Here is a 25,580-nt window from a genome sequence, read left to right as displayed (position 1 = left end):
TGTATATGATGATGGCACTGTATTGTTACATGATACATGCATTAGTATAACGTTTGAGAGAGAAACGTACTAACGTACAAGTTTTGCAATGAAATATTAGGATTAATTTATTGAAAGCACTTTGGAAAAAATACCCACACCATGCCCCCCTGGCAAGCGGTTGCCTGCATGGAAGCAATCGGTGAGATTACCATCGAAGCTGCGAGCGCTGACACACCGCCGAGGCGGGACAACTGTCGGCCAATCGGTACGGCGGAACCCGACGCCGCGGCCAATCAGAAGAAGGGGGCGGGGGCTCGCACCTTGCCGCTCCCGCTGCCAGTCGCACCGAAGCCGGGGAGGTATCCACCTCAGACAGGCCCGGGGTAGCTGACAGACGAGACGGGTGTTGTGGGAAAGGGAGGAATTTCCAGCGCCGCGCCTTTCATCTCCGCCGGTGGGCCGGCCGTGCGGAGGGAGCCGCGGCCGGATGGAGCGGTGCTCTGCCCTCCGCGCGGGGCAGGTAAAAGCCGAGCAGCGCGCTTCATAGTTCCGGCACCGTTCGGAGCTCACTCGCGAAGCCCGCGGAGTTTACTCCGCTGCGTTCCCGCACCCCGGATATGTTTCGGCGGCCACGTCGACCACAGACACGTCGTTCAATGAATCTAAAGTAGGCGAAGGCCGAGTTTAGCAATGCACATGTACATAGTTCCGCAGCCCATGCAACACGATCTGCTCGGGCGAATACCTTTCTCGTGAAATATTACTCACCGCCAACATGTCAGGCGTCTCACGTAAAAAAAGGACAAAAGACAGTGTCATTATTCATTCATTTATTTTTGTTAGTTTAACTCCTATGAAGGGTGAAGGACAATGATGACCACACAAAGGTTTTTTTTTTTCTTTTTCTTCTTCTTTTGCTTGTCAAACATAGTTTTCTGAAGCCACAGTGTTTTAGACAATGACTAAAGTGAATGACATGAAACCTTTTACACACTGAAGGAAAGGGAACTACAGAAGGTGGACTGCGTCTGTCGCACCTCTCCTTCATTTTCCAAGCGACAATAAGCAAACCAAGACAGATAATACCCCCTTTACCACATACTGTGGGCTCAAAAGAAAAGAAAAAAAAAACAAATTTAAAAAGCAACAAATAGATATAATTATATATATATATATATATTTTATATATAGATTTATAATATATTTACTCTTTAAAAATAGAACTTCAGTCTAGTGACTAACATCTGTACAAACTACAAAAATAAAAATTTTATATAAATAATTTATATGGCATGACATAGATTTGAAGTAAACCTACAGACCTATGCAGAAATGCCTCCCACCCCAACTTCTGTACTTCCCAACTTTTTTTTTTTTTTGCTGTGAATAAAGGCTGCACCTCTTTGATTCTCAATATTCAGTAGCTACTTAAATTTCTTCTTAAAAAAAAAAAAAACACAAGCTGCCACTTAAATCTAATACACTTCCCTGCATTTAAAGTTGGCAGTGATATGACTGTTCAATACTGAATGTGTGAACTTTGTCCATTAAGAAAAAAAAAAGAAAGAAAGAAAAATATTCTCCTTGTGATAACCCCAAACCTTCACAGAAAAAAAATACTGTCTTCAACAAGGTCCATGCTCTTGGCATGGACATTACAAGAAAACTAAAACAAAAGCACCAGAAGATGCAATATCTCTTGTTCTGTCCCACAGTCTCTGCCCATGTTAAGGATACACCTAATCTAAGACAATTGCACAGGGCTTCAATACTGCAGCCAGCAAGTGAAACAAATAAAAACCTCCCTTTTTGCATTCGAATCACTTGTTTTCCCTTTCAGAATGAAAATGTGTGACCAACATGTGTGTTCAGAATTTTGACAAATGTTAGCCCACCCAGAATACGTATTATACCCCCATTCCAATGCTTATTTCTTGATATGTTCAAGTAATACAAAATTTAGGTTGTAAATAGGTATGAGAGGATGCAACAGACATATAATTTAGGTGGATTGGTCAACAGGTCATCCTAAGCAGAGAGAGGTTGCACAATGCATAAATAGACACATAGCATCCTAACAATAGCGAACCAGACCCAGAGACAAGTATGAATGTGCTACACTGTACACAGTCCACCCTGTCTACCTCAGAGAAATTAGATCAGAGGCTAAAAATCCTTCACTGTCAGCAGAGTCTTTTCCAGTCTAGAATGCCACCAGTACAAGACACACATACACACACCAGAAGAATTACATTAAGTTACGGGGAGTACATGAATTTTTAAAGCAAATCTGACAACCACATGAGAGGAATCTGTGAGACACCCACACCCATATTCCAAAACACGAAGAAAATGAGTTAATGAGGAAGACGATGTAAGGAAGGCACAATGGTTGGCATTGTGTTCCATAACCAAAAACAGTGCAGATGTGTGTCGTGCACATCACTGCACACACAACCACTGGTTATTTGAGACACCTTTAAGGTATAGGATTGGAATTTCTGCTTGTGTTTTGGGGACAGTGCAACCAAAGACAACCAAAAGCATCTGAATGATGATACCAGGAAGCCTTCCACTGTGTGGAATGAGGAGATATTTCTCATCTAATCAATTTAGAGGGAGGTGGGGGTACTGCATATTTTAAGGCAAATCATTTCAATTTGAAGTGTAGCAGCAAAAAAAGAGAAACAAACACTGACCTGTAATTTTCAATAACCTAATATTTTAACCTTTTCACTCTTACATTTTTACATATAGCACATTTTAAATCTATACAGCAGAGGCAACGGGCCTCCAATTACTCTTATACATCTGACCTTTATACAAGATTATGCACAAGTTATACAGTACTCTTTTAAATATTTTCCCTCTTTTTAGTATTAAAATAGAGATTTGTAATTTTTCATATTTATAGAGCAAGACCTTTTTAATAACTTTTTTTTTTTTCTTAAATAAATCCTCTTGTCTTTGTGTGAGGTCTATGTACAGTTCAAAGAGACAGGGCTGGAAGTCGGGACTTCCCAGAGACAGCCAGAGATGAATTCCAGACAGAGGGGCTGGGGGCTGGGCAAAGTCTAGCGATCTTTGGCTGCTTGGATCCATGGACCACCTGCAAAACAAAGCAATGGGAGAAAGTGTGGTTAGAGCTACCACGTGATTGGTGTGTTTTGGGTTGTTTGGGGGCTTGGCTAAAGATTAAGTTGAAGTGGCCAAAAGAGTTCGTTTTGTTTAAAAGATCTCACTAAAACCTTTTCTGACGGTGTTTTTTTAGAACATTACAAATTATTACCTAGAGCCTATTTAGCTTGATGCTGGTTCCTCTCTACACATTCCAGGTCCTGAAGCTCCAAAGACTCTTGAGTCTTGATCGGTTGCGTGCCTTTCCCATATGGTTGCAAAGTTCTTGTAGTATCCTCAAAAGAGTCCAACCTACTGTCTTCAAACCCCTCATGCGTGTAAGTCTGATATGATCCAGGCAAATTGGGGTGCACGGCCACAGTCACAGAGGCTGTTGCGGTGACCATGGTGACAGCATTGCTAGGCTGTTGCAATACCCTTGCTGGAATCTTAGTCCTGTTCGCATGTGCCCCTCTGTTTTGCTGAGGCCCACACTGATTAGTCCGTCCTGGACAGTGGCTCCTGTCCCTGGGCAAATGGTGGGTTCTGCTTGGTCCCTGGAATTCATGTTTCCCATCCCACCGGGTAAGCTGAGAGCTCACAGAGTTCACTGGGTTCTGAGAAAATTCATTCTTATCCTTTTGAGTAATGGTGCCTTCGCTGTAAGGTTTCACCACCTGAGAAAGATGAAAATAAAAGCACAAAATGACCACAGAGAACATGGTTGTAGTGGCAGGAAACTGCATTTTAACAGGTGAGCTGATACTTACTGTTAGTTTAGGGAAGTTGGGGTTCTTGGTTGCCTCCAGTAAGATTCGAGACACAGGAGGTGCGTTAGTTGGGGCAGCATAGGCAATCTGGTCGCAGTACTTGTATTCATCCTCCCCAAAGCCAGAGGTTGTGGTTGTCTCTGAGTAGTACTCGGAGTCAGACGAATCTGAAAAGGCCTGCTGATGCACACCCTCGGGATTTCGCTCAGCATAGTACCCGTGGTGGTGCATGGGAGGGGGCAAAGGCTCAGGACCAGGAGTCGGCACTCTGTGGCCATTGTTGGCCAGAGTGACTTCAGGCGGGGGGCCGACAATGGACAACAGGACAGGGAGGAGGACCAGGCCATTCAGCATGCCCAGCAGAGTCAGGATGGTCAACACCGCAAAGAAGTATCTGGAAAACAAATAGAGGCATTCAGGTTGTTAGATGTTGATGTGGTCAACACAGCTAGCCAAGTAAGATCTATTCTAGAAAGCAGACATGAGGATACTGAGAAATTCCTGGGTTCTGTCTTCACAGACAAAGCTCTCTGTCTCTCTCCCCCCGCGCTGTGAACCCTCATCTATCACCATGGTCCTGCCACTTCCTAAAGAGATGTGTTTACATTTTTGAGCAGATCCTATGTGTCAGAGACACTCTTGCCCTTCGCTCTCCACCTCCCTGTTTTCTTCCCCCCTTCTGTGTGGCTCCAGAACCTCTGCTGTTAATGCAATTTTCTCTTCAACAACTTAATATCCCATCTCATCCAGCTCCAATTTCAGTAGAGCCAGGTTGCACCACCTCTGTGTTTATGCTGGGTAAGCAGGAGGAGAGCTCATTTTTTCCCTTTCCTCTTTCCTTTCCTTTTCCCGCTGTCTTTGTTTCTTTCGGAATCAGGACGGGATCAGCTTTGCTTGCATCAGTCTCATTTGACTTCTTTCCTAAAAACATAGAACCCATATCCACCTCAAATGGGGATCTGTCCTGAGTCACGTTGCATGCAAAAATCACCAGTTCTTTCAGGGAGCTCTTCTCACTGGTTCTTTCTGTCTAGCTGAGTAGACCGCCATGCAAGAAACACATGAAGTGCAAACTCCTCAAGGCTGCTCTAGAGCGGGAAAAGCACTACTCATGCTGCCAGACCAAGAACATGGAGGTCTGGCTGGCAGCAGAGATGGTTGTGTCTGGCAATGCGGTGTGCTGGGAGTGGCTCTGGCAGCTGAGAGAGCAAAGAGATGGGTGGGGGTCCGTGGGCCTGGTTCCAGGAACAAAATGAGAATGTGAATGTGATGCTACTGCCACTGCTGCTAGAAAAATGGGAGACGGAGAGGGCTAAGGGTTCAGATCGCTCATCTCATCTTCTTTGTCTCCATGTGGGTTGGAAAAAGTTTTTTTTTATTTCACTGTGGCCCTGTTTTTGGCCCGGCACGTCTTGTTAGTTGGGATGGTTTTGGTAATGGCCCACAGGGCTGAGAGGTCTGTCTTCATCTCCCAGAGCCAGGGGAGGGCTTGGGCCCCACCACAAGAAAGCAACAGCACAGGAAAATTATAGAGCTTGCGAGCTAAACGCTGACACACACACAAAGACAGTTCAGCTGTTTTAAAATGTGGTTCAGACTTCTGAAGGTAAGAGCAAGAGGAATGCAATATGGGAAAAACAAGAACAGGGATACAAAAGCGCTGGAATTTACACCAACAAGCTGTATCACACACACACATCACAAACTGTCATTTCAATTCATCTGCAGTGCATGTCGAGACCTAAAAAAAAAACATCATTGCTGTTTTATAGATTATAAGTCTGCAGCCACAGCCACACGCAACCTCTGCTTTGGATCAGGTCACAGCCTTCCACAGCCATGGCGTTTTTATATTTTACAGTCCGGCCATTTAACTTGTAATTACCTGGTCTCTGCAGGCTGTGTTTTTAGGTTTAGGAAAGTCTCTTGATAGCCTCTGTAGGTGGCCGGCTAGGGACCCTGCCCAAAGTCAGGAGTGTAGACCTTTAGAATCGTATGAAGAGGCTAAGCGCAAATGAGAGTGTCTCAAATGTGAAGCCCTAATCTGCCTGCACTCATTTTCTCCTGTTCTATAAACCCAGCCCCCCTTCTTCCTTTGCTCCCTTTCTCTCCCACTCTCATGCCTGCCTCATTAACAAATCCAAAGCAGACTGCTCGAGTGTGCACTGTTTTCTTTTCCAGCATAAAAACCTTACGAAAAATGATGTGCATCCCAGGAACAAAAAGTCACCCTGAACCTGGGTGCCTTATTATTTATGTAGTTAGTGTTGCATTGGGCAGAACACACGCAGGATGTAGGTTGTGAAAGCACAGCGATGAAACAGGACCACACTTCTGTCCACCTCTCTTAACATTATATCTGGCCGGAGAAAAAGATGGAGGAAAAGGTCACTTGTTTATTTTAGCAAGTCAACATTCCGAAAGTAGAGTGTGATTTATTTGGGGGGTGGGGGGCACGGAAGGGATGGGGGGGGTTAAACCATCCGTGGGCCCTGGTTGGACCTCCAGAGTAGACCTAGTGTTAGGAATTCTGTTGTTTATATAAACTGTAATCTTTTCCATTCGGAGTTGGGGGTTGGAAGGGGTGGCTCCTTTTGAGCGAGGCCGCTCGGCTCGCTCTGGTGTTTATTCAGCGTTCCGCCGCCAGGAGATGTTTACAGCAATGTATTTATGCTCCTTCTCAGCTAGAGGGCCAGCGTTCCCTACCCCTCCACCCCCACCCTTCATCTAAACAGGACCTCCCAGCATGAATGCCCTGGTGCTGGCCCACTACATGCACACACACACACACACACAAACACCCTCACACACACCAATCTGTTCTTCCTTCTCTCCACCTCCTTTTCTCATTTTCTTTGTCCCCATTTTTATATATATCCTTTCACCATCTGACTGAATTGAAACACTTGGATGTCTGAGAAGCCAAGAAGCTACTCTGCATATTTATACGGTTTGACATGCTTTTCGGTTCTCCACTAAGCAGTAAGCAATTTTTATGTCATGGGTCTGTTTGAGGCGGCTCTCAAGGTTGTGGTTTGGTTCAAGCTGAGCCCAGATTTGACTGAAAAACATTGCTGTTTGCTTTCAGGAGGGGGTGGCAAACAGTGAAGCAGAGAGAGGCAGTGAAAGGCCATGGTTTTGAGGGGTTAGCGATTTTTGGTAGGATTGCCACTGACCAGCTAAACCCACAGCTGGATAGAGCCCGTACCTTTCATGTGGCTCGTCGTAAAGTGAAAAATGCTGTCAAGCGTATGACTGGACGGTCAACAAATTCCCCGAAGAGAAGGCGTGGGAGAATGTGTGTGTGCGCGTGTGAGAGTCACCACCCAGCGGGCAGAGTATTTACATGTTTATGAGCAGCTGCTACACACCCTTGATGTTTTCTCCATTTGCTCTGCTCTCAGGGTACTCCGAGAGAGAAAGGCTTGGGGGAGGAGAGAGACAGACAACACCAGGTGAGGTGGGAGGTAGGAGTTTCGCATTCCCACCTGCACTCTCCCTCCCTCTCCTCTCTCCATTACCCTGGGGGACAAGCTGACAACTGTATGGTGAGCTTTATCTCACCACGCACACCCACAAACCCTCTTTCCCATATAACCCATGGCACAATAAGGTGGAGTACGGCTATTTGGGCGCTCACCTCATGATGAAGTCAAACTCTGAACCAGCCAGCATTAGCACCCCCAGCAGAGTGGAGATGGCTCCATCAATCACCGGGGCGAACATGTGCTCCAAGGCCACAGCTGAGCGAGTGTTTCTGTCTCCAATAGCCGTCAGGAAGCCCTGAAAACAAGATGATGCCAGTTAAGCACAGTCTAGTGGGGGCATAGCTTTAGCAATTTGTAAATTCATATATAAATGATGGTTGGTCCATGTGTACTAACCAAGGCAATGTGTACGGTGAACTCCACTCCAATGCCAACAGAGGCAATAAGAATCACCACTGGAATTGCACTAAGCTTGATGCCAATGAGGCCCATGATGCCAAAGAGTTCCACAGTCATCATAGCCAAAATGAAGACCTGCAGGAACACACACATTAGCAGGATAGCTGTTACTCTTTAACAAAGTCTTAACAAATTAACCTTTCACAGGGGCTTGCTAGCCAATTTTGGTAATATCCTTACGAAAGCCAATTGGCAACAATTGGTCTAAGAATATCCTACTACACAACAGCCCTGCCATACATCTCTCTCAGTGTTTTTGTGTTAAGGATGACTGGCACTGTCAAGACAAAAGAGTTGTAATTTGCGTTGTTTTTGCTTAACAATGGAAATTGTTGCTTCTCATAACTTTTCCCTTACACAAGAGGGTTAAGCTTGAGCACTTAAAAAAAAAAAAAAAGCTTTGATGTTGGCAGGGGTTCTCAAGTTGGTCACACTTAAAACAGAGACAGTAAAATGGGTTTTATAGAGGGCACATTGAGGCAGTGAAATTGCAGAGAAGAGCCTGTGAGCTAGTGGAATCTCCAACATGTGATCAGCTGTCACCGCTTGTGCCACTTTCTTGTCAGAAAGTGGTCCTCATCAGGCTGTGTTAAATGTTTCCCAGCCACAGAACTGACAGGGAGTCATCCCCTCAACCCCCACCCCACTACCCAAGGGGTCTGATGGATGGGCTTAGCAGGCCAAGGTCGCAATTGGGCAGATCCGTCCTGTCCCCAAATTTTGTTGAACAAAAGGCAGTTTGAGGTAAAAGCCTTCAGGAGAGCCTGTGTCTCTCTTTTGCATTTCCTTTACCAAAAAAAATCTACTACCCTTCATTATAATGACAAAAGGACCAGGGGGGTTTTGTGTGTGTGGTGTGTGTGTGTGGAAAGCCCTCCCCTGAGAAAAGCAGGCTTATTGAGCTGTGCTGAGAAAAAAATGGAAGAAGGAAAACAGAAATGGAACGATACTCACAATGACACCTGCGGTCCAGGGGTTAAGAAGGAGGATGGCACACACAAGGAAAGTGCAGGCCAGCACTACACTGACAGCCAGCAGGAACCAATGGCGCAGGCCGATATATTGCTCCCAGAACAGGAAAGGGTAGCCATTGGGATAGTTGCGGATACCCTTCCGGTTGAACTCCTCACAGATAGCACGGACACTTTCGATAGCCTCAATGAAATCTGATGCTTGCCGCAATCCATTCAGGTAGAAGGGGAACTGTGCAAACTCCAATGGCTCTGCTGCTGGAACTAGAACACATGACACAAATGTATTAACCACATGCAGAAGCATTTTCAAAAGTAAAATAGCCCATTGTGGCGTAAATATTTCTTTGCAGCTTCTGAAAGTGAACTCACTTCGGAGGTTCTCGCCAGTGGTGTCATACTTGTCGTGGATCCATTCACGAGGATGGGGGTAGAAATTGGCCTGGGAGGCAGCATAACCCAGTGGGTCATTGCTGACCCACACTGTGAGGTAGATGTAGAAGACCTCCGGTGGGACAAGGCCCTCACTGTCCACCAGTCTACGGGATGTCAGCTGAAGAAAAGACACATAGAAGGGAATTACATGATTGCTGACTAACTCACTGAAGTTTTCTTTTTTTGGGGTTGCCGCGTGAATGAAAGAGTATTAATGAAGTCTCACATGGCTGTAGTTGAATGGCTCCTTCTTAGATCCAGTTTGGATGAGGAGTTTGTAGGCCAGGGCTCCATCTTCCGTACCATTGCGGTAGCTGTCACGGTTGATTCTACCAGCTTCCCAGTCGGCATCAAATGTGGCTTGCAGACCTGGGAGCAATACAAATAATGAGCTAGGGGGCTAGGTTTTTCCAGTTTATTACTCAGATAAGCTGGAGAGTGTTGGTCTGCATCAAAATCAAAACACTTGACATTGAATTGACAAGTTCAAATTCATTTAAATGAGAAAAAACAAATAGATGCTCTCATTCACCACCACCCACTTCATCTGCATATTTATGCCATTCACAGAGGATGAGTGTGTGGCCTGAATGAACTAACCAGCAAAGCCTTTGGTGTCCCCAAAATTACAAAGTCTGGCAACAGCTGAAAAAAAGAGTTTCCACAGCCTTTCTATAATTACAGAGGTCTCCTCACAAGAAAAGGAAATGGCGCAGGGGGAGGGCAGGGGAAAGGGAACGGAACAGGGCAAAGGGAACAGAGCGAGAGCCAAGGTCTTTCAAGTCTCTCCAGTTTCCACATGCACCCAAGAGGGCCTTTCTGTTGCTCAGTTTACCACCCTAGGTTTACCCCAAATCTGGCTGTGGGCTTAAGGGTTGGAGCTAGAGGTCAGAGGTTGGAGACAGAAAATGATAAAGCTCTGCCCTTCCCTGATTCTCCCATTCCTGCCCTAGAGGATGGTACAGGTGAGGGAGTGGGATGAACTCCTCCTGAACTCACCCTGACAAGGTTTACACCTGAGGGTATTCTCTTTGAGCTGTCACCATACAAATAATCTGCAGAACTAAAGGCCACATACCTCTCAGCCAATCCTGGAAGTAGTGGAGCCACATGCGGGGAAGTTTCTGGTCACTGTCCCGTACCACGTACTTGACAGAATTGAAGGCATTGTGCAGCTGGAGGAGCTGCCTTTGGGAGCGGGCATAGTCGAATCCGTCCATGGTGACAAGGTACATGTTGTAGAAAGAGAAGTACTTGAACTGGGCTGAGATGAAGTCGTACTCCTTGGTATCACGTGGCACAATGTCTGTCAGGTAGAGCCCATCGTGGACCATGGTGGTGCCATAGAGGCTAAGGCTAAGTAGGGCTACAAACATGACTACAACCACAGTCTTGGTCTCTGGCTTGAGCAGTAGGGGAGCATATTTCTCACGGGCAAAGGTAGAAAGATTCCAGTGGAAAAAGGGCAGAGGGACACAGTCCTGGCCAGGTTTAGGCTCCTCAACCTGGGCTAGAAGGTCCCTGGTAGAACTTGAGGGGGTGAAGAGCTGGGAGCCATAAGGGTCAGAGGGCGTAGTGGTGGGAGATGGGGCCAAGACCACTGATGGAGGGCTAGTGGAGATTTGAGAGGTGGGAGGCAAGATGGTGACAATGTGCTGCCCTGTGGCATCACATTGGGTGAAGGCCTGTACTGTGGTAGTGATGTGGGTGCTAGTGGTGATGGTGGAACCAGAATAGGTGGGGGTTGGTGGAGGACGGGTTTGGTGGCTTTCACTGCTGTCAGCAAGCTCCTGTGGTTGGATCTGTAGAACCCTTGAGGAGCAGGGGCTGAAAGAGAGATACAGATATCAGCATATCATCTCAGAATACAAAATATGCCCCTTCAGTAATTATATTGTATTGCAGAGAATCTGAAAGTTACACTTTATGGGTTAAGATACCTGTAGAAACAGCAAAGAATGTCCAGACGCTTGTCCTCACGACGGTGGAGGTCGAGACTCAGAATGGCGGGAAAGATTAGAAGCACCATGGCAAAGTTGAACACTACCACAATGGCAGCCTGGAGAGACAGAGAGGGAGAATGAAAGAGAGATGTTAGGGAGAAGCGCCAACACTTTATCGCTCTTGCCTTACAAACAGTCAACCGACTCCACAGCTGCTGTCTGGGGGGAAAAAACTCCATTCAACTTTCTTGCCTCGGATTGAATCCCAGAACGTGAAAATGCCCCGTAAATCAACTGGTCACTCCCCCTGGCCCAAAAAAACATCAACAGCCAGGGATGGGGGCTTTGCACGTCTAAGCAGGACCCCCAACCACTCAAGAGCCCCAGGGCATGCATTTTATTCTGTAACATTACAGGACAGACCACCCACTGTGAGCCAGGGGGTAGGAGATCACAGAGCTGCAGCGCAACGGCTGGGAGATATACTGACACATTCACCCATCTCATTGCCGTTCCGGTCCTCCAAATCCCCCCCCCCCTCCCTTCCCCCTCCCTCTTTCACCTAAGTGGTGAACAGAGGGAACATGCAGTTAAAAAAGGAAAGATAAAAAGAAACCTTTCTCTTGTGACTAAAGGTAGTTGTTTCCCAACCCCCACCCCCTTCTCCTAGGCTGCCAAAACACACACATAAGCACACGGGTCCTACCTGTAAGGAGAAAGCCCGGAGGGCTGGGATTGGTACGAGAGCAGCCATGAAAAATGCGATCATGTTGTTAATGGAGGTGAGGGCCACACTGGTGCCAGTCCTGCGCAGGCAGTCACCTGTCCTTTCCTGAAAGGAGAGAGAGAGACAGACAGAGACAGAGACTGTTAGTAAAAGTAACCAGGCTGTTAGCATTTAGGTTGGATGGCGTTTGAGGTTTCAACAGCAGGAGCTTGCCTTCAAAGGGATATTAGATGCCGTCTCTGTGAAAGAGTGAGCCAGCAGGAACATGTCGTCCACTCCAATTCCAAGGGCAAGAAACGGAAGCACCTGACAGTGAGCAATAGAAGAACATACTCTATTACAAAGAGAGTAACGGGGCATAGAACTGTGTGTGTATGTTTCCATTAATAATGGGTTGTGCATTTGCATGTGTTTTGTACGCTTACCTGGGTAGTAGCTGCGTTGAAGGACAGCCCCAACAGAGAGCACAGACCCAGCCCGGCAGCCACAGAGAGGGCAACCAGCAGAACTCCAGCCAGTCCAACAGCACCCTGGGACTTTGCACAGTCCCAGCGGAGCATGGTCACACATGCGTACGCCAGCTAAACACACAAGGTTGAAATTAAGTTCATGATAGTCAGGCCACAGTACTTTCATGGCCTGTCATTTAGCATGACTCACCATAAGTAGATAGCCACCAGCAACACGTATGACACTGACATCAGAGAAGGACTTCATGATGTCGTTCAGTGTGGTGGTTGAGAAGGCGTGCATGTGGGAAGAGGCGTTTTGAGGGATACTTTGATGAACCACCTACATAAGTGAACAAATCAATAAATCAATACGGTGTATTAAGGAGCTTTACACCATGTGGGGCACTGGTCCTCAGTGATGACATTTATTTAAAAAATGACTTAAATTCCTGACCTGCCACACAAACAGTCTTTCAAAGAAATGTACACCAGCAACCAATTCATAATTTCACCCGGTAACACACAAACAAGACACCGCCAGCTCCCACCAAGCCTGACAAGTGAGAAATAATGACCACAGATGCCAGAGGTCAGGGGTCAGAGGTCACAGGGATCAGATGAGATCACATGGTCTCTCAGGCTATTCCATCAGCACCATGAATGGCCAATAACTTAAAGGGGTACAAATACCCCAGAACTTTGTTTTTACAGTGACCCCCACACCCCATTCCAAAATGTCCTGTATCCTGTTCCTACTCTCCCTCTCTCATCCCTTCTCTAATCTATTTGGCTTTACAGGGGTACAGCACGCTCTTTCCCACTCTCCCGCTCCTTCAGTCAGCAAGCTGGGTGTCGGCTATCACAAAAACAGCTTGTTCCTATAACTGGGAGGCTGTCAGTGGCCTCCTTAGAGAACTGCGTTTACTGGGCAGCTGAGAATTGATGGAATTCAGACGGACACTGCAATCCTCTGACCTTAGCGCAACAAGCCTGCCAAGAGCATATACACACATACACACACACACGCACAAACACCCTTCTCCTGGCCACCCTACACCCTACTTCCAGTAGGTAGACACAGGTTAATGCCACAATGACCACAAATGACATCCAAACACTGGACAGGAAATTACCTCAACAAACTTCCTCTGCCAGGACTCCAGGATGGCTGTGGCCTTGTCTTCATTCCAGTTGATGTCATGGATCTCGTAGTCATCCTTAAAATGCTCATAGAGCTGTCGCGGACTCATGAGCAGGAACATGGTCTGCAGTGCTGCAGCACTGCGGACAGAGGAGATCATTAGTACAGGCCACAAATGCAGGAACTCACACACATGGACGCACAGTCCACCACACCACTGAGTTCTGCCAATACAACAAAAATCGATCAATCCTTATCAAAATTATGAATAATAATGAATGAGAACTGTCATGGTAGGCAAATCTAATCAGAGAGAAAGAACAGTCAGGCTTGTAACGTGATATTGACCAAAGTCCTTAGTGGCCGACTGAACCCTATCCCATCACTAGTACTCATTTGCACCAAAGTTGGGCGGCTGCTTAATCAGCCTCCAATTCTTTGGCCTTTCATTTATTTCAATTAAAGACAAGCATTCAGGGGGGCCCTAAGATCAGATTTCGCTGGTGTTTGTACAGCAAATGCTTTTATAGGAGACTTTCCCCTTCCTGTTGCTCTTTAGGACGGGCCTGTACTTATTTTGTGATTTCTTTTTTCTTTTTGTTTGTTTAAATTTTCAATTTTTTTTCATTTTTCATGCATCTGTCCAGAGTTTATGTGTCAGTCCATCATGTTTAATTGGTCCGTCCTACACTGGGGTCAAGAGAGGAAACCGATCCTGCCTCACGCAGGAATTCCTTGCGTGTGTGAGGTTATTAGGAGTCAGAAGGATTGTGCTTGTTGAACTGGGGCCTCAGTGGCAGGGAGAAAGAGACGCCCACCCACAATTTCCTCCACCATACTAGTGCTCTCACCTTTGCAAGGCATTGTGGGTGTCCTTTGCCCTCCCGCCCAGTATCAATTCCTCCTGCCAGTGCATGAACTTCTTGGAGAAACCATGGCAACCACCCTGAAGTTCTGCAGTGATGTCGGGACTCTGTGGGGGGCAGCGGACAAAAAACCGACACCGTTTCAAACTACAGTTGTCATCACAGAACTCCAGTAGCTGCCCAGCGGATCAGATACCCACCTGGCGCTGTTCCTTGTTGGGGGCGCCACTGGGACAGTCAGGGTCATCTGGGTTAAGGCAGGGCCGGTTCATGTAGGCATGGCCCACCTGTGCCTTCTCCAACATTTCCTTGAAGCCCTCCAGCGAGGTGAACTGGCTGAGCTGCTCCATCAGCTGCACAGGGTCCAGGTTCATCCACTGGATGTCTGACATGCCCCTGCAACAGGACAGGAAACCACAGGTTTCTCAAATGCCCCTGTCCTCCTTCCTCACACAACGCGGGGCACAGCTCTGAGTTCTGCCCGCTGGTGAGCTGCAGATGCTACATAAAGTAGCGTTTATTATCCTGTTACATGGAGGAGCATAATGCGCTGGCGGGCTGCAAGCTCCAACCTTGAGTCATAACAATTACCTCTGCCGTGCAAATGTCTTGATAACGGCCAGCCTCTCACACTGTTCCGTCTCTCTATCTCGCTCACACACACACACACACACACACACACACACACATTCAAAAAGACTACTAATCCTCAGGCTTTTCGAATGGTGCCTCTCCCTCTGAGCTAAATAGTTTTTATATTCCACTGAGGTGAAGGACTTTCTGTGTTGTGGTTTAGTGTCTGCAGATGGCTGAGGTGGCTCTGAATCGCAGCTCTATCCTTACCACGAGGCGGCTGATTCCTGCCATGGCTGTCGGAGGAATGGCCACTGGGTTAATTTTTCTTCACAAAAAAAAACCCATTTTATTTAAGGAATATTAACATTTGTTCAAAAGCTTTTTGCGCTTGGTGTGTGTGTGTGTATATATATATATCAAAGAGGTGTCCAGTTTATATATATATATATTAACTGGACATAGTCTCCCTTGCAATAATTCATGCAGGGTCTGAACCGAAGGCACAGTCTCTCTCATTCCCACATACCAAGCGCTTCTGCTCTTGCTTGCAAAGAGAGGTGCCTTTATCTCCTATTTTTTGCTTGAGTGAACCAGCCTAGGTCCTTTTGTTTTTCCACAGATTTTTGTTCCCTCTCAAGTTTTCCCCCCTTTCTCTCTCTCTTTCACTTGTTGATCTGTGATGGGAGATGTGGAAGACTTAAGTCACGCTGTCCGTTCCTTATTTATCTGAGGGACGATGCATTTTTTAAAAGATTATTTACCTGAAAAATTCCGATTTACGCAGCTCCAGTTATGAACTACAGTGCTCTGATGGGTCATATTAAAAACATGAACAGTACATAACCACCTAATTCATGATTTAACTCTTCTGGGCACAAATAAACAGGGTATTTTTAACACAGATATTTTGCTTTAACTTCACTGTTAGCTTTGTGTTCTTCCCCACATCTTTTTCTTTCTTTCTCTTGCTCTCTCTCTGGGCCCATGAGTTGAATAATGCCCATTTTATTTGTTGGACTTACAGCTCGGATCCCGGGCGATTACCATGAGAATGCGCAGTGTTACCCAGTGCTGACAAAGCCGGGTCTCCCTCCAGGGCCCCTCAATGATGGACACTCACTCGTAAACTAAAAGAATGCTTACCATTGTCTGACCCAAAGACTCCCCCCCCCACCCCCAACACCCAACCACCCCTTCACCCACCCACCCACCCAGTAGCAGCCATCTCCCCTCGGGTCTTTTCCTTTTCTATGAGTGCTTTCTCTAGCCTGGGTGGGTACATGGTGTGTGTGTTCTGTAGGGGCTTGTGATGGAGTCTTGCAAAGCTCCTGTGCTTCTCTGATGACAGGACAAACACAAGCGATGACTGAGGCAGGTTTGGGCTTATCAGCAGGCCGATTGGAGAGTTTCTCTCAAGTATGAAAGTTATTGTTGCCAATGCTCCACTTGGGTTTAAATGAAACGATGGCCCATTCTGCTTGTGTGACTGCGTATGGAATGTGTGTCAGAACCATAGGGAGTCAAACGAGATTGTGTAACCTGAGATCTAAGCCTGTCTGCGGCCAACAGCCGACCAGGTTATCACAAAAGAAAAAAAGAGAAAAAAAACCTAAAAAGCCATTGAGCCACAAGCAGGTAGACTTACGGTAAATACGCTGATCCCCCCTGTAGTTTGGACCCCTCCCAGAAACAGTCCAGGGGTGTTATGATCATACAGGGGAAAAGCTTGTCAATCATCTGAAGAGAAGCACATAGCTGGCTGTTAGTCAATTGGAAGACACAGCAGAATCGTGTCTAAGGGGTGGAAAGGCTGCCAGCGACCACCCCCTTGACACAAATCTGTGGCAGATGCCGACAAACGAACTCACCCTCTCAATCATCACATTCTCTATGATGGGGACCCCAGACTTGAAGCAGATTTTGTTAAGATCCCACGATCTGCAGATAAACCACAAACATTTACTGGCATCGGCAGCCGGTGAGAAATGCGGAGGACATCCTGCCGAGCGCAGAAGGACGGGACTACTCACTTTCCATACAGGGACACTTGAACCTTGCTGGCCGACAGGGCTGCCTCCAGGTGAAGGAGCAGAGACTCCTGTGTAAGGATGTTGGTGCCTTCTTGTGCAGGTGTTTGTATGAGCATCTGTGAGGTAAACACTGACTCCTCCCCCTGCTTCTCCTTGGTGTACTGCAGTTCGCGGCTCACACGGCTACCGGCTAGTAATAAAGGGAGAGAAAGAGAGAGAGAATCAACAGTCTGAAAGACAAGAATCTGGGACGTGCGGCGCCTCTGTAGTTGGCCTATTTCTAGCTGCGTTTGCACTCACCGTAACGGCAGAGTGTGGGAAGACACGCGCTTAATTGACTGATGAGTAAGCGGTCTTCAAAAAAAACCAGAAAACAAGTCGCCTGGTGTTGCGCCAGCCAAATAAGCAAACACATGTGCCTGGTTCACCAACATCACGGCCACTATGGCATTCATTACCGGCGAACTACCACCAATCAACAGCCTGGCCGGTCAAGCCAGATTCCGAGGGTGAGGGAGTCACAAAGCACTGCCGGCTCATAAAAACGTGGAAAAAGCAAACCAGGGAGGGAACACACACATACACCAGCTGTCTGTTGGTCTCCGGTACTCTCCATGAGATGGTGACAGCGCCTTGGTACGGCCCGGCAACGGCAGATCATAGACATCTGGACGTCCCTCATGCAGGCAGTGGCATCCCAGACTCTTTCAATCAAAAAAGCCACCAGGCCCAGCACAGAGCCAGCCAGGCGGATGGACTGGTTAGTGTCTGCAGGATTTTCAAAGGAGCAGGCCTACGACATCCCAGGGCTGAGCAGCCAGTGAGCGGGAGCAAGCGAGGGAGGGGACAAAGGCTGCCGTTGGCGGTGCAGATACAGGCTGCAGGATGGATGGAGCCGCAGAAACTGTCGAGGCAAAAAATGCAGCTCATGTGGTATGCAGAGGCCCGGCATGAAAAGCATCAAAGAGTGCGGAGGAGAACTCCGGAGCCCAGCCCCCTAATTAACGAGGCCCATGGTGAAAAGAACGCGAGGAGTATCAGCGGCCATGCCAACGGCACATGAAAAGCCGGAGTCGGAGTGGATCAACGGGAGGGGGAGGAAATAAAAGAGAAATGAGATTGTAGCTGGCTTTAGTATCAAGCGGATCTCGGACGAACTTGTCCTCCTGCCCGCAATGCCAAATCTCCTCAAGCCCCCTTCCTTATGACGGGCAGGAGGAAGAGGCTGGAACCCCAAGCTTCGCGGCCAGATTCAATCACAGGAGTTCGGTTTCCCCGAAGACAAACATACGTCAGGTGGGCATGTCACAGTTTTGGAGGACTTCACTGTAGTCACTCACACTAACGCCCTGCCAAACACATGCCGACCGCCTCCAGTCCTGTGCAGAGGCACATTCCTTCGCAGATCTACACGCAAGATCTAAAGAATGAATTGGCTGGCCAAATGCGAAACACACATGCTTGTTTTCGATTTGTCGCTTTCTCAACGTGCATGTGTGTGTTTTCCTCCACCGAACGTGGTGTTCATATTTAATGCGTTCAGGCATCTGCAGGAATTGAGCTTGAATCCCAGGGTTGGTAATTGCAGGGGCTCCTGAAGTAAATTATAGCTATTTAGGTCTGGGTCCTCCCATCTGGACCACCCAGATAGCGGGCCGACCGGGCCCTCTCTCTCTCAGCCACCGCTCCAGATGGGAGAGCCGCACTGCACGCTCACACTTAAAGAGACAGGCGCGCAAAATACCTCCCAGCTACACTCACACAGGAGGAAACCGGAGAACTATAGATCATTTAAAGAGGACACCGCGCCAGCCATTTGTTTTGGGTCGGTTTTCATGTATGAGGTACAGTGACAGAAACTGAAATACTGGTTTGAAGCTGAATACTAAAACCACAGACATTTTAGGACTGCTGGGAGTGCACAAGTGTGCAATTCACGCTGTTATAATGTGTAAGTAGCTTTGAAAATGCAACTGGATGTTAAAATTGTTGCCAAAAAACAGGTTAGACCCAGCCACGGGTTGGTCGATCTCTCTGACGCCCCCAGCCCCCCACCGGGTTGGAAGCCCTTCGTTGTTCTCCTTCATTTATCACAACCCTGGGGATGACATCATCATCACTGGCCAATTATCTACGAGGTGGGCCCAGCATAGTCTCCTTGACGTGGCCAAAAAAACAAAAGTCACTGAGCTCATCGTCTCTTGAACCAGTCAAAACGCTGATGGCATTCGCTGGGGACATCCACCCCCACCACCGCTGCCGAACCCCCACCCCCTCTGCTGAATACAAAATGACTAATGACTAATGCTATGGCTAATCTCGCTCCATCCACACACTGGCCTCAGCCCTGAGACAATGGTGGTGGGGTACCAGGGGGTAGGGTCTCCATCTCCCACCCAGGCGTAGGGACTACGAGCCACGGCGGGGATGATGCAAGTGCCCTCCCCCCGTCCTCAGTGGGCAGTATGGAAACTGACATGCAATTAACCATGGATGTTTCCCCCTCCTTTTGGCTCCTGTCAGCTCCAATCGCAGCCACGTCCGCTCCGAGTTGGCCCACCCTATCAGAGGTCACTCGCGGCTACTTGGCGGCCTGCTCTCTGCCACCAGAAAGGTTAACAGGCATTTTGGATGTTTATTTTCTTAACCTCATTGGAATATTGTACAGCACCACCAAATTTGGAATCCACAGGAAAGCAAATTTATTGTGCACAAAACCACCTTTCCATCAAATTAAGGTGCACTTTTTATCCAAAAAGTACACTTCCAAGCGCCGTAGCCCGGCGAAAAAGAAAAAAGTTTCCTCCACGCACTGAGGTGGTCCACAGCATCGTCCACAACTTCAACTTAAACAGTGGCAGAATAAAGCTCTGTGGCGAGCTGCGTCTCCCTCCATTAGCCCAGCCTCCACCAAAGAACCATGCGCCAGATTAGCTGCATTATGAGGCCTTTCAAAGAACCCATGCTGCTCCGAGGAAGTACGCAAGGACAAGCGGTGAAGGAGACTTTTCTACCTGATTCTCTGCCCCATGATAGATGAGTAAACACGCACAATACAACAAATGGATCTTCATCAGCAATAATGAAGGACAAAAATATTCCACGTAGTATTGAGACACAATGCAATTATTTAGAATTGTGGGTAAAACACCAAGAAGCCATCTGATTGTAAAGGCTGTGGTGGCAGAACGGGTTGTTCAACGCTGACCCACTCAGAGCCACTCCACAGAGGCAGCGATAGAGGAGTGGGAACGCGTTAGGGCAACTCCAGTAAAAGCCCCCTCTTGGAAGCCCCCCTCACAATTTCTTTCAGATGTTTCCCCAACAAACAGGAGGAATAGAAACTAAAGCAAAATCATCACAACAAAAGCCAGTGGGCCCAGACCTTCCCCAGTAAATAACTCTGTGCATAAAGGGAGGAGCGCTTGGGGAGCAAGGGCGGGGCAGGCCTTGTCTCTTACCTACTGACAGATCCGAGACCCAAAACTCGTCTGGACTCAAGATCCATAAAAAAAAAAATAGTTGCAAATTTTGCTTAATTAACTCAATTAAATTGAAACAAAACAACAACAAACAAAAAAACAATTGCAAAAGACAAAAGTAGCAAGAGCCACAACTGCAATAGCTTCAGTTTCGATCTATTCAGACCTGCCACTTCTGTCAGCGTTGACATAAATTTCCACTGGTGTTGGCATTTAGGCTCCGCATTTCCATATGTATAGCGTTCCCTGTACTAATTATGCTAATCATTGCCAGTGTTGGCCGCTGTGAAAAATGCTCACATTAGCTAGTCCACTGCCTGTTAATGCAGCCTAATGTGGGGTTGAAACATACATTCATTGCACGGTGAAAGGCAAAATTTTTCCACATTGCTGCTCTCATTCAGGCTAGAAATGAATTTATTGAGCCTAAGAACCATTTCTTTTCCTCCCAAGTACCAAGAAAAAGTTTTTTTTTCTTTCTTTCCTCTTCTTTTTTTAATCTAAGGAGTGGAAAAAAAGTAGAGAAACTTTCTCTATAAAAAAGGTGACTGGTGTCACTTTCTTTAATACAGATCAAAGAGGACAATCGCTCTTGGCAGGAAATAAAAACTGTCAAAATGAGTGAAAACGAGAACTGGCAACAGGGGCGACTTCATGGGGGTCTGGAGAGGCTCCGTGGGCCTCCCCTGAACCTCAGCAAAGACCCTCATAATATTAGATAACCGACAGAGCAGTTTCTGGACAGACATCCCATACCTTTACCAAAAAATAAATAATAAATCATTAGCATTATATCGTGACTGATAATAAAAAAGAACGGTTTATTATGGAGACTCGCCAGACTGTTTTTTTTTAACACAATTAGGAGTTAAGGTTATCACCACAAAAAAGGCTGGATACGGAGAAGATTGGGCCGAGTCTGCAGGCATATACTCTGCTGAAGGCGAGGAGAAGGGGGGAAGGGGGTGAAATAAACATTTTCAACTGACCCAGGCTGACTCCGGCCTTGTTTGTTCTTTCTACTGGTGAGGTCTGAGGCTCAGCAGTTAGAGTTTATTTATGTAGCTGGGGTACCGCGGCTCGCCATTCACCCCCGAATAATGCTCCATAGAGCTCTCTTTCTCTTCGCGCCGGCCCTGGAATCCTGGTCTGTGTATTTTCTAATGAATTATTGCATTGACTTTTTTTGTTTAGACAACTGCTCCACTGCACAAAGGTGCCCACAGGTTGTCCACGCAAAGGCCAAGGGTTTATGCAAAGTCCACGGAAGGTTTTTGGATTTGAAAAAGGTCTTTTCCCCTGCATGGTCACTTTATAAACTTTATACAGTCATGTCTGTTAGCCAGATAGCCCCTCGCTTTTGTATATTTGTGCAGCTTGACTTGTGTATATGTCTGTCAGGCTCTCCAAAACTGTCAGGATGGATGAAAATAATGACTGGACGTAAGTACATAAACATTCCTTCCTGTTTGTAAGGCAGAATGTCCTAGACACTTTCTGCGGGTGCCCCTCAGTGAACTCCTTGTAACACCGGTTGGATTTTCAAAGCGGGGTGACCAGTGTGCCATAGCTGAAACCGAAATCGGTGCTTGGCCTTCGTCATTTTAACACCCCCATCTAACATTCTGGATGATGTCCTTCCAGACACACTCCACTCTACCCCCCAGTTTTAGAAAGGAGTCCATTCTCTTCCGTCCTCCAATCACATCATCCTGCACTGCACTTTATGGTGGCCCTTTCTTGAACGAAACAATACACTGTCAGCCTGCCATTTCCTGAGCTTCTACAAGGATCTCTCAAAACCCTACAATACTATTTCCTCCCCAGATATCTAGGACTTTTAATTAGCCTGATTTTGTAATCACAATTTTAAAGAAAATCACTACACCTCAGCTCCCTGCAGCCTGAGACAACACAGGGCGTCTGCAGCGGCAAACGGCGTCTGCTCTGCAGGCGACGCGTGAGGTTTCACAAGGTGAAACACAAACAAGCATGACATGCTGCCCTCCTTCTACTGCCCTTTTTTAAACATACCCCTCAACGATGCCTTCACTTTACGCAGCGTTTTAACGCCACAGGAAGCAATTAAAGTCACACTAGTGTGGTCCACTTCTACGCTAAGGTGGCCACAGTAGGTGGCCACAGTGACATCTGGGTGGGGTTGGGGGTGCAAAGGGTGGGAGCATATGCCGGGCAAGTGTCATCCTGAAACGCCGGGGCTGCGTAACTGACCCTCGCCAGATGGAACGGCCAAGGTGTTGCGGGGCTGCCGCTCCGGACAATGTCACGCAACATGCCTCCCACGGTCAAAATGAAATTCATTCTGATTTTCAGAATGATCTAAATGACCGCCAGTGTCGCAGCCGAATATTCCTCAATCTCACCTTTTCAGAACGCCGCCCCCTTTGTGCGCTAGTGTGTGTGTGTGTGTGTGTGTGTGTGAGAACTAACCTTTCCTTGTTACCAAACCACTTACTCTCCATTCAGCCTTGAGCAGCTTTGTCAATGGGCTATTGGGGGAAACAACGCAGGCAGAAACTTTAGAGACGTGGCCACAGTCTCTTAAAGGCACAGCACTCCTTTTCAGCAATTTGGCCAAGAAAAAATAAGCCCACAGCGAACGTCTGCTTTACATTAAGACACAAACACATCGTACACCCTGCGACAACACCCTTCTCGCAGCCGGAGAGCAAGCTGGAACCTTTTGTCAGACGTGACAAGATCGGTGTTCAAATGTCATTAGTGTTTTAAAGGCGTTTAACAAATTGAACAAAAAGGTTTATGACCATACATACTGCCTAAGAGAATCTGACCAGTGGCATTTCAGCAAGCAAACCACATGGCCTACGCTTCACACTGAAAAAAAGAAAAATTTATTGGAATAAATAATGAGTAATAATGAGTTTGTCAGTCCAAAAGAACCGGAGTGATATTTGGTCGTATTGACTACTATCTTTTTTTTTTTTTTTTTTTCGGGAAAGAGGAAGGAGGGGTGTCTTTATTGTTGAATGGAACCCAAGAATAGCTGAAGACCACACAAGGAGCCCAGGGGGGAGGGGCCTCAAAGATGGCTAACCATTCACACAGCCCATCTGCTCAGGGCCTCCACAGTGCAGCAAAAGCCGGGGGGACTTGGAAAGAATTTGGCAGTGTGAAAACCAAATAAAGCTGCCCGAATGTGCACAGATAAGTACGGAGCGCCGAAAGCACGTCAAATAAGAAGGGGGGGTGTTCAAAAGGGAGCCAATGCAAACAATGCAGGCTGATGATGTGGGGGGAGTGGGGGCAAGAGAAGGCATGCATGTGCTCCGGATTGAAAGAATACTACTTGTGCTTGACAGACGCCGGAGAATTCCTCAAACCATTCCGAAAACAAATCCCAAACCACTTCACAGGCAAGTCCACGAGTAAACACGACACATATAATTGCTTCGAAATATTCAGTATCTGGCAACTGTCAACTAAATCATACAAAGCTCCAGAACAAAATAAGAAAAAGTTAAGATAACTCCACCGTCACAGAGCGGCCCAGCCGGAAGCAAAAAAAAGAAGAAGAAGAAGAGATTCCTCACTCACCTTCCACCCACAGCTCCTCAATGTCAGTCTCGATGGCCGCCACCCGCAGGCCCACCGACAGGGCTCCGAACACGAGCAGGCCGATGAAGAGCACCTTCCCGCAGTGCCGCTGGATGTGGCAGCCCAGAGAGAAGAGGAGCGCCTGGAACCTCGCCCGGATCCACAGCGGGGCCTTCTGACCCACCGCCTTGCCCTGAGACACACGTAGGGGAGAGACACGCATCCGTCAGCTTTCTCGCAAGTAGCATTTATTATAGCGTTACGCATGTCGTCCATCCAGAAAAGTCACAACAATCAGTGCTGTTTAAAAAAAAAAAAAAAAAAAAAGACTCTTCCGGGCCGCGCCATCACACAGTTCCCATTCAGCAGAGTTAAACTCCAGCGAGCACTGGGGATGAATAGTTGGGTGCTGTTATATAACTGCAATCTCTCTCACACACACACACACACTGAAAACTGGTTTGAAGGAGCCACTCTGGCCCCCCGCCCAGAGAAGATACAGAGGTCAGGTTCCCCCTACCCCACGAAACGTGAAGATTGCTGACAGGGAGAGTGGCCTGGTCAGATTTTGGAGGAAAAATCACGTGGGTTTGTCACCGCAGGCCCCAGGCGCAGCGAAGCCCCTGAAGAAGCTGGCCCATGTGCCGCTGCAGGACCGGGGCGTGTTCGGGCGCCTCTGACGCGGCGCGGAGCGGCTCTCCCGGCGGGTCCCGGGGATTTAAAAAGTGTCGCCCGGGGAAGGCGCACGGGTTGCCGGCCACTCGGAAATGAATGAAGAGAGCGGCCGGCAGCGGCTACGGCCAAATTCTGCCCGGTTGTAGGAAACAAAAGCCAACCGAGCGGCTAGAAAGTCAAACTAACCGCGAATTGTACTGATTTGACAAAAAGCTAAAAAAAAAAATAATAAAAATAAAATAAAGTTTGGATTGTTTACAACCTCCGCTGCCGCGTTCAGCGATTCGATAACGAAAAAGAAACGTAATAAATTAAATAAAAAGTTTCATCTCCACGGTGACACTAAAAGGTAGAAATATATATAAATATATAGTATTGGAAAAAAAGGTCTTATTCCACCATGCAACTTTATTCACCTTGTTGATCTGTTTCAGGGCGAACGCGGCGCGGCAGTACCCGGAGTTCACAGCCGGCGGGGAGCGCCTGTACCCGGGGGGCGAATCTCCGAAAGCCCCGGCCCCGGGGACCCTCCGGTCCGAGGCCATAGTCCAAGAAAGAAGGCGAAGCGCGCAAACAAAGTCACAGAAGAGGCGTGCGAGTTCAGCGGGAGCGGCGGTAATCCAGTCCGCGGGAGACGCGCATCCGCCGGCACGACGTGGAAACAGTCGCTAGTCTTTCCTGGAGCCAAAGTCTCGCAACTCCATGCCAACATTATGCGCCCCAATCCGTGTAAATCCCTCGGTCTTCATCCGTGCCGACGGCCTCTGGAAACAGCGTGCTTTAAACCGTGCGCCGATCGCTCCGTCTGCCCCGGATCCCGCAGCAGTAACATTTGGGGAAGCTGGCCCCTCCGCGGAGCCAGAAAAGGGTGGCTGGTGGAAAACTGCTCT

General features: G+C 47.6%; 1 protein-coding gene across 1 annotated transcript; it reads right to left on the bottom strand.

The window, feature by feature from the left end:
- Positions 1–797: 797 nt before the first annotated feature.
- On the bottom strand, positions 798–25,580 carry ptch2 (patched 2). Its single transcript, XM_028977776.1, has 22 exons — positions 25,107–25,580; positions 24,016–24,208; positions 16,958–17,147; positions 16,796–16,865; positions 16,573–16,664; positions 14,552–14,747; positions 14,337–14,458; positions 13,478–13,625; positions 12,553–12,684; positions 12,318–12,473; positions 12,106–12,198; positions 11,872–11,997; positions 11,163–11,281; positions 10,301–11,049; positions 9,449–9,591; positions 9,160–9,340; positions 8,771–9,051; positions 7,754–7,891; positions 7,510–7,652; positions 3,870–4,263; positions 3,272–3,776; positions 798–3,091 (listed from the first exon to the last, which is right to left on the bottom strand). Exons 1-21 carry the CDS (start codon positions 25,233–25,235, stop codon positions 3,279–3,281), a joined length of 4,293 nt encoding a protein of 1,430 aa, XP_028833609.1. The 5' UTR covers positions 25,236–25,580; the 3' UTR covers positions 798–3,091; positions 3,272–3,278.

This window comes from Denticeps clupeoides, chromosome 4 (assembly GCF_900700375.1).
Source record: "Denticeps clupeoides chromosome 4, fDenClu1.1, whole genome shotgun sequence".
Taxonomy (NCBI): domain Eukaryota; kingdom Metazoa; phylum Chordata; class Actinopteri; order Clupeiformes; family Denticipitidae; genus Denticeps; species Denticeps clupeoides.
The sequence above is the reverse complement of the archived record's forward strand: the minus strand, read 5'-3'. Positions and strand labels throughout refer to the sequence as shown.